Source organism: Muntiacus reevesi, chromosome 13, assembly GCF_963930625.1.
Source record: "Muntiacus reevesi chromosome 13, mMunRee1.1, whole genome shotgun sequence".
NCBI lineage: Eukaryota > Metazoa > Chordata > Mammalia > Artiodactyla > Cervidae > Muntiacus > Muntiacus reevesi.
Genome location: NC_089261.1, coordinates 66,769,580 through 66,785,352, shown reverse-complemented (window position 1 = coordinate 66,785,352; position 15,773 = coordinate 66,769,580). Strand labels below are relative to the sequence as shown.

At 41.9% G+C, this 15,773-nt stretch overlaps 1 protein-coding gene across 1 annotated transcript in view; it reads left to right on the top strand.

The window, feature by feature from the left end:
- Window positions 1-349: 349 nt before the first annotated feature.
- LOC136145496 (protocadherin-23-like) overlaps window positions 350-15,773 on the top strand; it is a 36,317-nt gene continuing 20,893 nt past the window's right edge. Inside the window, exons 1-4 of the mRNA XM_065903805.1 lie at window positions 350-408; window positions 3,293-3,439; window positions 3,571-3,745; window positions 4,838-4,989. Of these exons, the coding sequence (XP_065759877.1) occupies window positions 350-408; window positions 3,293-3,439; window positions 3,571-3,745; window positions 4,838-4,989 (533 nt within the window). The remainder of the gene's footprint in view (window positions 409-3,292; window positions 3,440-3,570; window positions 3,746-4,837; window positions 4,990-15,773) is intronic.

The window sequence follows — 15,773 nt, the reverse complement described above, 5'->3', positions numbered from 1 at the left end:
TGGGGTCAGAAAGAGTCAGACACATCTGAAGTGATTCAGCACGCACCAATGCATTATTGCTATTAGCATCCAGGTAGGTACATGATAGCCTAAAGCTTCCTTGGCCGACTCTGGTTCTGTAGGGAAACTGATTCAGATGGATCAGAACTGTGACTCTAGGCCATATTTCCAAAAACTATACAGATTATTTCACCAGAAGACCAAATTTGTAATAATCCATGCTACTGAATGTTCTCCTTCTAAATTCAGAGCTTCTGTAGGTATTAAATCTGTATCTGATGGTGGGGGGGTGGGAGACAAGGGGAGGACCCTGGGCTTCATATCATGTGACGACGAAGAGATTCACGGCATGCACCGAGCCGCTCTCACGGCAACCCCGCGGGGCCTTCGGAGCCCTGTTTACAGAAGGTGAGCCTCTGCTCAGCAGAACCTCAGTCACTTCCGGTCGGTCACAAGCTTGGAAAGGGGAAGCCAGGTACTTTACCTGAATAAAGCATCCAGGGCTAGGATTTGTGCTTGGCTTCAGGTATCTCAAACTTCAAATCAGTACCCATTTTAGCAAACTCCATTTGATGGAACTTCTGACAGCGAGAGCTGAGTAAATCATGACAGTGGAATAATAGTAACAATAAATTCAGTAAGAAATTTAATAGCAAAGGGGAAGAAAGGAAACAGAATAGAAACTTGAGAAGGAAATTATGTCAGGGGAGGAAGTTTCTTAATCCAAGGGAAAATCTGTGCAGGGAATAACCCCCAAGGCTCAGTTTCCCTCACCTGGTTCTACTTGTTGCCTGAGGGTGGAACAGATATTATTAGGTGCATCTGTGTGCCAGATCCTGAGCTGGGCATTGGGGAGAGGGTGGTGTAAGAGGTAACCATGCTCACCTTGGTGAATCTTCTAAGAAACCAGGGGGAGTAACTCGGCAGAAACAGGTGAGCAAAGGCTCTGCAGGCACTTTGGGAGAGTGTGTTAGAGACAGACATGGTGATGGTATAGGCTGGAAAGATCCCTGAGGATCCACAGAAGTGGGGACAATCCCAGATGGATGGAAAAGCCTGCAGGGAAACTCTAAAGTGTGTGTTTCAGAAGCAGAACATGTATGAGTGTTAGCATCAGCGCAAACAGGAGAAAGAGGTGAATGAGATTTCTCAGGTGGGAGAGTCTGCAGCAGGTGGTCCTGGGGAGGCTAAAATGCTGAGCTTCACCATAATTGCTGTGGAAGCCAATCAAGGGCTCTAAGGATAGTCACAGTGCCTTTTTAATTATTTAATTCAGAATGGGAACTGGATGAGTGCGGAGGCCAGTGAGTGGGCTAATGCAGGGGACAAGGTGGGAAATACTGGTTGCTTGGAGGAGGGCAGCAGCAGGGACAGGGTAAATTCAGAGATGTCTGCCTGCAAAGACCTGGCCATGGGCTAAATACAGAGACAGAAGGATGACTTAAGACAGAGTCCTCAGATCCCAGATGTTTCATGGTTTCTTTCCCTCCTACATGTCTGAACCGTGTAAATGTCTGCCTGTTCTCACCTTTCTTCACAATGACCCCAGACACTAGGAAAGGGGGTTCCAGCCAGTGGGAGGCATTGAAGGAGAGGAGACCATGTGAGCATCAGTCAAAGGTAAAATCATTTTCTATTCTTTCCTTTTTTTCTCTCTGGAAATAAAAATAGGAGAAGTCACTGTGAAAGAACCCAAGTTTCTTGATTTTGAAGTCAGAAAAGAAGTTCAACTCATCGTTTTAGCTGAAAGTAGGGGGTATAGAGCCTACAGCAAAGTAGCAGTCTTTATCCAAGATCTGAACGATCATCCACCACACTTTGAGCAAACCATTTACCAAGCATCAGTGTCTGAGGGCCAGTTCTACAATCATCACATTGTACAGGTAATAGAAACATGTTTTATATGTATGTGTGTGTGTGTGTGTGTGTGTGTGAATTTTTATCAATCAGTGTACATCCAAATACCTAAAGACTTTTTCCAGGACATTGAATTGTAACTGTTTCCTTGGCATATGCATTATATGATGTACTGGATGGAATCTTAGGTTGAAGGAAGTCTGGAGTTTCTGAGTTCACTACCCTTACTCCCTTCTTTCTGTGCTCAGAACCCCCTGCCAATGCAGGAGATGTAGATTCAATTCCTGGGTAGGGAAGTTCCCCTGGAGTAGGAAATGGCAACCTACTCCAGTATCCTTGACTGGAGAATCCCATGGACAGAAGAGTCTAGGCGGCTACAGTGCATAGGGTCACAAAGAGTTGGATATAACTGAGCATTTTAGCACCCATAACATGCATGTAGTGCCCACCTGCCCTTTCTAGGGACCCTGTTGGAGATTAGCAGGGACTCTAGATGGGCACAAAAAGCAGCTCACCTTCTAAGTGTGTACGGTTTAGTGGAGAGGTCAGAAACTAAGTATACAACTTAAATTTCTAATGTGATAATAGAAGAGTGTATATTGAATGTCATGCGAGCTAAGAGGAAACACAGATGGGTCCCGAGGTTTGCACTCGGTCTTAAAGGGTGAGCAGGCATTTCCCAAGTGGAGCTGCAGCCAGACGAGAACAGACTGAGGTGCAGACACATGGGAAGGCCCCCTGGGCTTGAGACCTTCAGGTGTCTCATGTGAAAGGCACATCCACTGTTTTCAAGCCCAGCCCCGTCTCGGGAGAAAGCCCTGTGGCCTGAAAGAGAGGGTCGGTTCACACGGCAGTCTTCTTGCTCAAGCTCCAAACCCACCCGCCCTTGCTAGACTCTCCCTGCTTCAGGACTGCTGCACATCTTCATCTTTCCATTCAGGGTTGAACTGATGCTTTGAGTTCAAGAACCTGGGCATTAGGACACCTACAGGCTCGGGAATCTGCGCAGAGAATGTGTGGAGCGGAACATTCCCTTTCACCTCTATAACCCATGACCCAGCATCTCATGACTCTCTTTCTGGGGTAGATGGGGCCAGGGGTATAGGTGATCCCCTAGGTTTCCATGCAGCACCTTCACTTGGATATGCACACAGACCTTTCTTTGATCCCTGACTAGTCCAGATACCATCTTCCCCTCCGAAGGTGCAGACAAGACCAGCAGAGGCTCAGCTGTCTTGGAGTTTTAGATTTGTGCTCTCAGTTGGTCCAGGATCCCCAGGATTTCCTACATTATTTTTGCAGATTTAGCCTAATTGCTCCAGGTTCCAGCATGTTGCAGAATTATTGAGCCTTTTCTCTGGCTTCAGCCAGGACTGAGATGCTTAAGAGGAAGGTGAGGAGTAAGAGCATCCTCTCTCCTGGTCTGTACCCCCAGTGATGCCTGTTCAGCCGGGATGACCAATGCCCCCAGTGTCACTGCAGGGCCGGCTTGGTCACGGCGGACCCTCTCTCCCCAGGCCACTGGTGCCTTGCACTTTGTCACACATGCTGACCTGGACAGAGCCAGACCACTCATGTTAAGGTGAGGGCAGCTTTAAAGCTCCAGTACCCCCAGTAGGGAAACAGTCCGACCTGCCAGTGCTTCAGTGATGTAAACTTTGAGAAGGCTCAGTCAGGGACAGATACAAGGAACTTTGTTCTTGTGTTTTTTAGATCATTTAAGTTCAGGGACGCTATTAATAGAACTGTCGTTTTCCTGTGTCCTGTTCAGATGAACAGGAATGTAGAAGGTTCTGGAGCTCTTGCTTTTTGCCCAGTGCCCTCCATTTGGTTGCAGCCCCACAAACGCCCTTTAGGAACTTCCCCTCCTCTGCCAGAGGCAGTCTTGGTAGGATTGTCAGTCAAGGTGGTGACACCCACCCCACCCCACCCAGTCACAGAGTGCCGTCAACTGTGTCTGCCTCATACAGACTTTCTCTCTCTGGAATTTGAACCTTGGCTGGTAGAACCCAAGATGAAGACAAGTAAGAGCTGGTTCATCTTGATGGCAACAGCTCAGGGAAGCCGTGCCCTAGAGATATCCATGTTCCTGTGCTTCACCTGGGCACTGTCTCCTTGCTGTTTCTTTCCTGAAGTTGGCCACATTTGTGTTAATGGCATCTGAAGACCCTAAATGATATGTCTCCTTGGAGGTCTCCTCTATGTAACTCTTTTAAATGTATGACCTAGGGGACATGATGGACTTATTCTCCCTGAATGCAGGTAAGTTTCATCCTCATGATCCTGAGGGGGACTGTCTGATGCTGCTTTCTGGACCACATGTCTGGTGTTGTGTCTTCCTGATGAGATCCTGGATCACCTGAGAACTCTGGTGGCAATGGGAAGCATAGATTGAAAGGGAAGGGAGTTACAAGCAAAACCCACTAGGACATCAGTGTAGTCGCCCAGGAGAGAGAGGACAGGAGATGGGAGCTCAGAGCAAGGCTGAGGGGCCTAGGAAATAAAAATAAACAGAAAGAAATTAGTCAACTTGTTCTTATGCAAGGTCTTGAATCCACTAATAGAATTAGTTTGCAATTAAAATGTAAATCAGACTAAATAATACATCTCTGTGGATAGTGATGCACACTTCACCATTAGTACTTTTTTATCTTCAACACTAGTACTTAGACAACTCATCAAATAAATCACTAGGATCTAAATTTGCTAGCACTAAATCTGGGTTTTGTTTCATTTCACTCAAAACTTGTGGTACTCCTAGTGAAATTACTTGGAAACTCTTGCATCTAGTCTACAGAATAGTCTTCTCACCCATCATTCACTTTTATATAAAATGCAGCCATGGCTAATATTCCTTTGATCATTGTCTTTAAAATGTGTTTGACAATGTGATTCTTTCATAATGCATTGCTCTGAAAAAGAGGCTTAACCCGTTCCGCACTTTCAATGCTTACCTAACGGAGGAGTTGCTTCCTCACAGGTTTTTGCCACAGACCTGGACAGTGGGTCGAATGGCCTCGTGGAGTATTCCATTCTCTCTGGCAACGAAGGAAAAGTGTTCCAAATGGATCCGCTGAGTGGTGTGCTAACAGCAAATGTGATCCTGGATTACGAGAACAGCAGTGCCTACAGGTTTGTCCCACACTCAGACCGTGTGACCAGCTATTCTGCCTTGTTGCTTTGGGCATGACTTCCTGTTTGGTATGCTTAGCTGTAAGATGTGTTTTCCCTTTGCTCCAACTTAGGATCTTCCTTGATACACTGAGAGAGTTTTAGAAAGTAAATGTGATTTGGAAAAGGTGATTGAACTACAAGAATGCTAAGATTCCTTCTAGTTCTAAGAGTTTATGCATTTGTGATGCCCTTAAGTATGATATTAAATGAGAGACATTAAAGACATTTGTGAAATGCCTCCTGAGCTATAGAGACCCTGCAAATGTTGCTTTAGTTGCTTTTAAAATCAGTGAAGACTGAGTGGTGTTTCTGTTTTTAATTATTTATTCATTTTTGTGTAGGAAAGTACAACCCTGTTATCAGGTCCATGTTACATGACTGTGTTCTGATAGAAATGATCATCTTAAAAGTGCACATTCAAGAAGAGATGTATTTTTTGCCTAGAGTTCAAAATATGCCAGACTTACACAGAAATTCTGTGAGAGAATGTGTCATAGGTCTTCTGTGATTTTTAAAAGTCAGTGTTCCCAAGTGTCTAGGCATATATACAGAGATATTTGTGACATCACAGTCTATAAAAGAAAATGAAAGACTCTAAGGGACATAAAATATCTGTGAATGAAGGCTGCATCAAGAATGATAACCTAGCCTTTCATGGAAAGGACAGTCTTTCATGGAAAATCAGTCTTCCATGAAAGGACAGAAAAACTGATTTAAAAAAAAAAAGGCATATGTGTACCAATGAAGATAGAACCCTAGGATGTATGACTAAGTGAAGGAGGGGACAAGATGCACCACGGTGCTTTCCTGCAGGCCTTTTTGAGTGAAAGCACATCCGTAATATTGGACAACTTTAGGAAGAAAACCTAAGAAACCATAAACCTTGTTTCTGAGGAAATGGTCACATGGGAAGCCTGAGCTTTCTTATCATTCGTTTCAGTCAGCCTTGTATTTGCATGTTTTTCTGAAAGGCCACATACACAGTGTTTCCTGTGATCTTCCCGTCGCTCCCAGGGAAGTTGAGCTAGGCTTTTTCTCACTCACTGCTGAGAGTGACGTGCAGTGTTTTGCTTAGGATCACAGAACCATTTCATCGTCAATCATTTTACCACCAGATGTTCTGATGCTGTGCTGCGTCTTCCATACTAGCTACATAACTTCCTTTGGAGGGAGAAAGTAGGAATACAAGAGACCCAAATGCCAATATTGTCTGAGGCCAGACTACTTACATGTTATGCGGGGAAAGTGCCGTGTATTCTTGTGGCTGAATGGGCTCAGTTGCTCAATCTTTCAGACGTATCCAGTCTGCGACCCATGCACAGCAGGCTCCTCTGTCCATGGCATTTCCCAGGCAAGAATACTGAGTGGGTTGCCATTTCCTACTCTTGTGGTTAAACAGCAAGAGCCAGTTAAAATGGGATCTGTTCCTGGGCAGACTGGATTAATTTACCTCTGAAAAACTTCCCAACTCTAAACGTTTGATTAAGTATTTAGTTCTTTTTGTTTAATATATTTCAAAATATTACTTCAAAGGTATTTTAAAAGTTTAGTTTAAGGTCTTACCCTGTCTTAACTAGTAGGATCATTTTCAGTAATATTTTAGTGTAGTCAGTTGTTATGATACATATTATATAAACATTGAAATCAATCATATAAATATGTTAAAACCCTGCTACGTTGCTTCTCTAGTAATTTTAAGCTTAAAGCTCTTTTTTCTCTCCATATTTGACTGCAGGTAAATCTCAGTCTAGTTGCTACCTGAGTGATTACAAATTCAGATTCTTGAGTGCCTGCCGTGTTTCGGGAGCTATGTATTTCCTGATTGTAATGACTTTCTGTTACAGAGTTCTTCCTCAGTGGAGTCTAATTATCCATTAAATCTGACCCCTTTCAGCTTTGTCCTATTTGCATCATGGTTTCAGTGTTCACATCATTTAAACTGGTCACAGTGTGTGAAAGCACCCCTCACCAGCTCCCCCTGAATTCAAGGCTGGGAGAAGCAGGAACTGAGAGAGAAGATGAAATCTGCACACCCCGCCCCGAGAGACGCAGAGGCGCCCCTCACACACTCTGCCTCCCCTGTCTCCAAGGCAAGGGAGCGTTGGAACCTCCTGCCTCTCTAGGTCCCCACGCCCACCCCTTGTGACTACTCTGCCTTTCTAGTGCTTTCCCTGATATTTAAGGCACTGAACAAAAAGGATGACTTCCTCCAGCGCTATACCTTTAGTAAATGTTTTGGAAATGGTATCATTTAGCTTTTAACTTCTCTTTTTAACTCTTGAATTCTGCTATTTTGTCCGACTGAGGAAGATATTGCCAATTCTAGCCCTCTGTCTTACAATATAAAATGAAGGGGGAAAAGATATTGTCAGTTATGATTCTACTCAATATAAATGTATTAAACAAAAACTAAATAATTTTTAGTTCTCATATTAAGCCACATATAAGAAAACTCAGTGGACAAATTATAAAATAGATCTTAAGGTTCTGTCTGACTGATATATTTCTGAATTTTAAAAATGAATTACCAAGCATGAGACTGGAGATAGAAAGACACATGAAATAGTTCTTATTTTCCAGGAACTTGAAAATCAAGTGCCCTAGTAACTCATGGCAGGAAGCATAGTAATAATCACAATAGGTGTAATTTATGGAGCACCTTCCTTACATGTTGAATTCCTATAACAGACTTAAGATCTACAAAGTGAAGAAATCAAATTCACAGGGGTGAAATTGTTTGCCAGGAATAGGCAGCTAGTAAATGTGGAACTGACGCTCTTTCCTATATGAGTGGTCCTAGTAGAGCTTTCCGGAAAAGGCACTGGTGACCCACTCTAGTTTACTCTGCCCTGGAAAATCCCGTGGACGGAGGAGCCCGGTGGGCCGCAGACCATGGGGTCGCTAAGAGTTGGACACGACTGAGCAACTTCACTTTCACTTTTCACTTTCATGCATTGGAGAAGGAAATGGCAACCCACTCCAGTGTTCTTGCCTGGAGAATCCCAGGGGCGGGGGAGCCTGGTGGGCTGCCGTCTATGGGGTCGCACAGAGTCGGACACGACTGAAGCAACTTAGCAGCAGCAGCAGCAGTAGAGCTTTCTGCTGTATCATGTGAATGAATCTTTAGAGTATATAACTGTATATTTACTGAAACAATACAGGAAAAAAACACTTTTGAAACTTAAAGTAATCATAGAAAATAAACTCCAGCTCGCAGTTGTGAAATTACACATGTCAAGGTGTGAGCATAAGAAGATGGGATTTCAGTCATGGATTTCCTCTTCTTGACTTATAACTGATGTGAAGATACTTCAGTTCAGTTCAATTCAGTCAGTTAAGTTGTGTCCAACTCTTTGTGACCCCATGGACTGCAGCACACCAGGCTTCCCTGTCCTTCACCAACTCCCAGAGCCTATTCAAACTCATGTCCATTGTGTCAGTGATGCCATCCAACCATCTCATCCTCTGTCATCCCCTTCTCCTCCTGCCTTCAGTCTTTCCCAGCGTCAGGATCTTTTCCAGTGAGTCAGTTCTTCACTTCAGGTGGCCAAAGTATTGGAGTTTCAGCTTCAGTATCAGTCCTTCTAATGAACATTCAGGACTGATTTCCTTTAGGATGGACTGGTCCAATCTCCTTGCAGTCCAAGGGACTGTCCAACACTATAGTTCAAAAGATGTGAAGAGTCTTATCTCTGCCTAAGTTGGTAATAGATATTCGTGTAAGTCTTGTAATACTTTAGGGCCAAGATTACTGTCTTTTGAGGGACTTTAAATAAATAAAAACGAGCAACAAAAAACTCCTGGGTTGTTGTTGTTTAGTCATCCAGTCATGTCCAGCTCTTTGCGACCCCATGGACTGCAGCACACCAGGCCTCTCTGTCCCCCACCATCTCTCAAAGTTTGCCCCAAGTTCACCTGCATTGCATCTGTAATGCCATCAAGCCATCTCATCTTCTGATGCCCCCTTCTCCTTCTGCCCTCAATCTTTCCCAGCATCAGGAAATTTTCTAATGAGTCAGCTATAGACATCAGATGACCAAAATACTGGAGTTTCAGCTTCAGCAAGTTTCAGCTTCAGTCCTTCCAAGGAGTATTCAGGGTTGATTTCCCTTAAGATTGACTGGTTGGATCTCCTTGCTCTCCAAGGGACTATCAGGAGTCTTCTCCCGCACCACAGTCCGAAAGCATCAATTCTTCAGCACTCCGCCTTCTTTATGGTCCAGCTCTTACAACTGTACATGATCACTGGGAAGACCATAGCCTTGGATATACGGACCCTTATCAGCAGAATAATGTCTGCTTTTCAACACACTGTCTAGGTTTGTCATAGCTTTCCTGTGACTAAGCAAATGTCTTCTGGTTGCATGGCTGCAGTCACCATCTGCAGTGATTTTAGAGCCCACAAAGAAGAAATCTGTCACGACTTCCACCTTTTCCCCTCCTAATTGCCATGAAGTAATGGAGCCAGATGCCATGATCTTAATATGTTTTTTCAATATTTAAATGCCTTTTAAATATTTAATATGTTTTTTAATATTTAGTTTTATGCCAGCTCTTTCACTCTCCTTCTTCATCCTCATCAAGAGACTCTTTAGTTCCTCTTTGCTTTCTGTCATTAGAGTGGTACCATCTGCATGTCTTAGGTTGTTGATGTTTCTCCTGCCTGTCTTGATTCCAACTTATAACTCATCCAGCCCAGCATTTCTCATGAGGTGCTCAGTGTACAGGTTAGACAGAGTGACAGCAGACAGCCCTGTTGTACTCCTTTCTCAATCTTGAACTAATCAGTTTTTCCGTACAGGGTTCTAACTGTTGCTTCTTGCCTGGCTTTGGTGTAGTTGATGAGACAGAGGCAGATATTTTTCTGGAATTCCCTAGCTTCACCTATGATCCAATGATGTTGGCAATTTGATCTCTGGTTCCTCTTCCTTTCCTAAACCCAGCTTGAGCATCTGGAAATTCTTGGTTTGCATAATGCTAAAGCCTAGATTGCAAGATTTTAAGCATGACCTTACTAGCATAGGAGATGAGTGCAACTTATTTGATGCTTAGAACACTCTTTAGTACTACCGTTCTTGGGAATTGGGATGAAGATTGACCTTTTCCAGTCCTGTGGCCACTGCTGGGTCTTCCCGATTTGCTCACATGTTGAATGCAACACCTTGATGGCATCATCCTTTAGGGTTTTGAAAGGTTCTACTGGAATTCCATCATCTCCACTAGCTTTATTAACAGCATTGCTTCCTCGGGCCCTCTTGACTTTGCTTTCCAGAATGTCTGGCTCTGGGTGACTGACGATACCATGGTAGTAATCTGATTCATTTGGATCTTTTTGTACAGTTCTTCCATGTATTCTTTCCATCTCTTCTTGATCTCTTCAGTGTCTACTAGGTCTTAGCGTTTCTGTCCTTTTATTGTACCCAACTTTGGGCAAAACATCTGCCTAATATCTCCAGTTTTCCTGAAGAGATGTGCAGTCTTTCCCCTTCTGTTGTTTTCTTCTAGTTTTATACAGTGTTCATTGAAGAAGGCCCTCTTTTCTCTCTATGCAGTTCTTTGGAACTCTGCATTTAGTTGGCTATACCTTTCCCTTTCTCCCTTGCTTTTCACTTCTCTTTTTTCTTTAGCTATTTGTAAGACCTCCTCAGATAACCACTTCTTGCTTTTCTTTTTCTTTGAGATGGTTTTCTTCACTGCCTCCTGTACACGTTATGGGTCTCCATCCATAGTTCTTTAGGCACACTATTTACAAGTTCTAATCCCTTGAATCTATTCGTTATCTCCATTGCATATTCATAGGGAATTTGATTTAAATCATACCTGGCTAGCCTGGTGATTTTCCCTGCTTTCTTTAGTTTAAGCCTGAATTTTGCTATGAGAAGCTGATGATCTGAGCCACAGTCATCTCCAGGTCTTGTTTTTGCTGACTGTATGCACCTTCTCCATCTTTGGCTACAAATAATGTAATCAATTTGATTTCACTGTTGGCCATTTGGTGATATCCATATGCAAAATTGTTTCTTGTGTTGTTAAAAAATGGTGCAGTTTTCAACATGCATTCTCTTGGCAGAATTCAGTTAGCCTCTGCCCTGCTTCATTTTGTTTCCCAAGGCCAAACTCTCCTGTTTTCCAGGTATCTCTTGACTTCCTACTTTTGCATTCCAATCTTATAACTGATATGAAGAAGCTTATCACTGCTTAAGTTAGTAATTGATATTCATGTAAGTCTTTAACACTTTAGGGCCAAGATTTAATTAGTCTTTTGAGGGACTTTATATAATAATGAGCAATAAATAGGTCCTGGGTAAATAAGAGTTAATTTAGATGTTTAAAATTTTAATTCTGAGATATAAGTATTCAAGGTCAAAGAGCAGTTATTGCCAGTAGCAATGCTAAACTCATATGCTCCAATGAACACTCATTATGACTATGAGGGAAATAATAAAAAGCAGTTACATATACAAGATAGGAAATGAGTGGGAATGTTAATTATCCTTTCCAAAATACATGAGTCATAAGCAGCAAGGTTGGGATTGTAATTCTCTGTGGAAAAGGGAATAAAGGAATTCCAGGCAAGAGGCCTAAGGAAAGACCTGGACATGAGAAAGTGTTTGGTGTATTTGGCAGTAACAAGCGGTAAAGTGTCCCTGAGAAGTGCTTGAGTGTGGGGCTATAAAAACAGGAGGTTGGGGGTTTGGAGGAATAGGAGGAAATTCCCTCATAGATCAGTCAGTAAAAAATCTGCCTGCAATGCAGGAGACCCAGGTTCGATTCCTGGGTCAAAAAGATTGCCTTTGGAAGGAAACAGCAACCCACTCCAGTACTCTTGCCTGGAGAACCCCATGAACACAGGAGCCTGGCAGCCTGCAGTCCATGCAGTTGCAAGAGTTGGACACGACTTAGCGACTAAACCACCACCACCACCTATCAAAACATACAAACTTCCAATACGATAGGTACTAGCGATGTAATGTGGGGCTTCCCTCTAGCTCAGTCGGTAAAGAATCTGCCAGTGCAGGAGACGCAGTTTCGATCTCTGAGTCGGGAAGATCCCCTGGAGAAGGAAATGGCAACCCACTCCAGTACTCTTGCCTGGAGAATCCCATGGACAGAGGAGCCTGGCAGGTTACAGTCCATGGGGTCGCGAGAGTCGGACGTGACTTAGCGACTACAGAGAGAGAGAGGGATGTAATGTACAGCACGATGGCTGTAGCTAACACTGCTGTATGGTATACATGAGAATTGTTAAGAGAGTAGATTCTAAGTGTTCTCATCACAAGGGAAAATTTTTCAGAGTATATGTAAGTCAAGTCCTTACTTATGCTGTACCCCTTAAGCTTATACAGTGCTATATATCAATTATATCAGAATAAAACTTGTGTGGAAACTCGCCCAATGATCTGAAAAACAAAACAATATAAAAAGAGGCTGATAGGTCACAGGGTAGGCTTGGAGGAGTTTGCATGCCATATACTGGAAATTGGGTTTCCTTGATGGCTCAGATGGTAAAGACTCCACGTATAATGCAGGAGACCCGGGTTAAATCCCTGGTCAGCAAGATCCCCTGGAGAAGGGAATGGCTACCCACATCAGTATTCTTGCCTGAAGAATTCCATGGGCAGAGGAGCCTGGCAGGCTATATAGCCCATGGGGTTGCAAGAGTCAGACATGACTTAGTGACTAACGCTTTTGTATTTCTTTCCTATTAGAAATTATACTCTATTCTATAGGCTATAGAAAAGTATAAGAGTGCCTGTTCAGATCTTTATTTTTATAAGATGTCTGATAAGGATGTCCTGCAGGACAGAGAACCAGCATCAGACAGAGCAGTTAAACTAGACAACAGCAGGGAAAAGTCTGTTATGAGGATGAAATTGTGGAGATGAAAGGAGGGGGTATACTTACTGGTTGATTCAGATACAGAGTCCATAGGAACATGGTGATCAGCTGAATTTATTCAACAAGGAAGGAGATAAGAAATACTTCTGAAGTTTCCACATAGGAAAGGCAGGAAGAAGAATAGATTGGGATTGGGATTGTGTTTTTTTATTGCCTTTTGGAGTTTGAGAAGCTAGTGTAAGAGTAAAAGTAAATATACTCCTTTTACAATTAAAATAAAGATCTGAAGCTTGGGAAAGAGATCTTCTTTCAAGATTTAGACTTGGGCTTCATCCAAGGAAAGTGTGTAAAATGGAATTACCTACCTTCGGAGGGTATGTGAAATGAGAACTTAGGACATTGTCACCTTTTGAGGGCTAGAAAGAGCTAGATAGATTCAGGGACTAGAAAGAACAGAACAGAACCTGGGAAATGTAGTTTCAGAAAGCAAGGGGAAAGGTTGGACTGCATGGGGAAAAAGTTTTCTGAATGTTTTTGGATTGGAATCTGTAAAAGTATTCCTTATTTTAAGAAGTTTGCAAGGAATAGACTTCTCCCAAGTTGTTTCCTAACAGGATAAAATACATGCTATTGTATTTGCAGGTTAATTAATACAAAACTGTGAAGTTAATTAAAAAACCTAAATCAACAGATTTTCATTAACAAAAGTATTTTACAGACTGAGTACAAAAAATGTCCTATAACACTACATACTACAAGCACCTCCAGTTCAGGAGATCAAACATCTTCATGGTTGTGAGTTCCTATCCTAGAAAACTTCTGTAAACTTCAGAGAGAAAGGGCTATAATTTATGATAAGAACTTAAATAAAAGTTTGCCTCATTTGACCAGTGTTCCAACAGTGCCTTCTTTCATTCTTCCTCATGTGGTCACCAGGATGCAAGTATTCTCCAGCCCTTAACATTCTGTTGATAAACAACGGACAGAGTACTAGCATAGCACTTACAGTTTTCAAAATACATGTGGCAGGATTACTTCCTCTGTTTATTTCTCAATGAATAACATTTTGGCCTAAAATTTCTTTTCATCTCAAACAAGGTTAATTAAACACTTTGAAATTTATAATATTTATGTCTGCAACTGGAAAGAGACCATTGTCTGGTGATTAGAAAACTCTTGACATTATTTTCCAAAGAAGAATTACTGAAGTAGTGGATAGAAAGTGTTATAGTAAGTTGAGGAGTAACTAAATTAGGAAGGAGAGACAATTAAAATGGACTAACTTTTCTTTTTCATCAATGTGGAGTTAAAAGAAAGGAATATCTGATGGTGATAAATCAGTAGGATTTGAGCTTGAGAGGAGGGTATGTTTGGGGGATTGACTCCATTTGACCATGTAACAGTCAGGAAGTTATTATTCAACAGACAGATAAAGATGAAAGATGTTTTCCACAATTTTTATTCAGTATTACAGTAGTGGAGCTATGTAGTTCAATAGGCAAGAAAAATAATTAAAAGTCATACCAATTTTTCCCCATTGACTTTGAAAAATTTTTTTTATTGAAGTATGGTTTATTTACAATTCTGTGTTAGTTTCAGGTGTATAGCAAAGTGATTCAACTATATCTATGTATCTATCTATCTATATATATATTCTCTTTCAGATTATTTTCCATTATAGGTTGTTACAAGATACTGAATATAGTTCCCTATTCTATTCACTAGGTCCGTGTTGTTTATGTTTTATATATAGTGCTGTGTACCTGTTAATCCCAAACTCCTAGCTTATTCCTCCCCCATGACCTCTTTTGGTAATCATAAGTTTGTTTTCTATGTCTGTGAGTCTGTTTATGTTTGTAAACAAGTCCATTCATATCAGTTTTTGTCCCACATATAAGTGATATCATGTGATGTTTGTCTCTGTCTGGCATACGTCACTGACAGTCTCTAGGTCTATCCATGTTGCTGCAAATGGCAGCAAGACTTTGATTTAAGTACGTTTACTTATTTTAAATTCTGTATTGTTATCAGAATAACACATTTTTTAAAATGCATCACAAAGATCAGCAGACTTAGATGAAAGTCAGCAACCATTGCCTCACCTGTCCATTGAGTAGACACTTTTAACTTGTTTTCTCCATTCTAAAAATTAAGATGTCTAACTTTGTAATTTTAAACATTATCTCTCAATATCCTATTATAATAAATATGGTTTTAATATTTTTACCTTCTTACGTCTGATCTCCCTTTGTATTCATAGCACTGTTCTTCATTTCATCAATAATCAGTGTTTCAGTTCAGTCACTCAGTTGTGTCCAACTCTTTGTGACCCCATGGACTGCAGCATGCCAGGATTCCCTGTCCATCACCAACTCCTGGAGCTTGCTCAAACTCATGTCCATTGAGTCGGTGATGCCATCCAACCATCTCATCCTCTGTTGTCCCCTTCTCCTCCTGCCCTTCATCTTTCCCAGCATCAGGGTCTTTTCCAATGAGTTGGTTCTTCGAATCAGGTGGCCGAAGTATTGGAACTTCAGCTTCAGCGTCAGTCTTTCCAATGAATAGTCAGGACTGATTTCCTTTAGGATGGACTGGTTTGATCTCCTTGCAGTCCAAGGGATTCTCAAGAGTATGCTCCAACACCACGGTTCAAAAGCATCAATTTTTGGCACTCCAGCTTTCTTTATGGTCCAACTCTCACATCTGTACCTGACTACTGGAAAAACCATAGCTTTGACTAGATGGACTTTTGTCAGCAAAGTAATGTCTCTGCTTTTTAGTATGCTGTCTAAGTTGGTCATAGCTTTTCTTCCGAGAGCAAGTGTCTTTTAATTTCATGACTGCAGTCATGGTTATACATGTGTTTACTTCAGAGACAGGTCATACTTCATAATTATATTTCT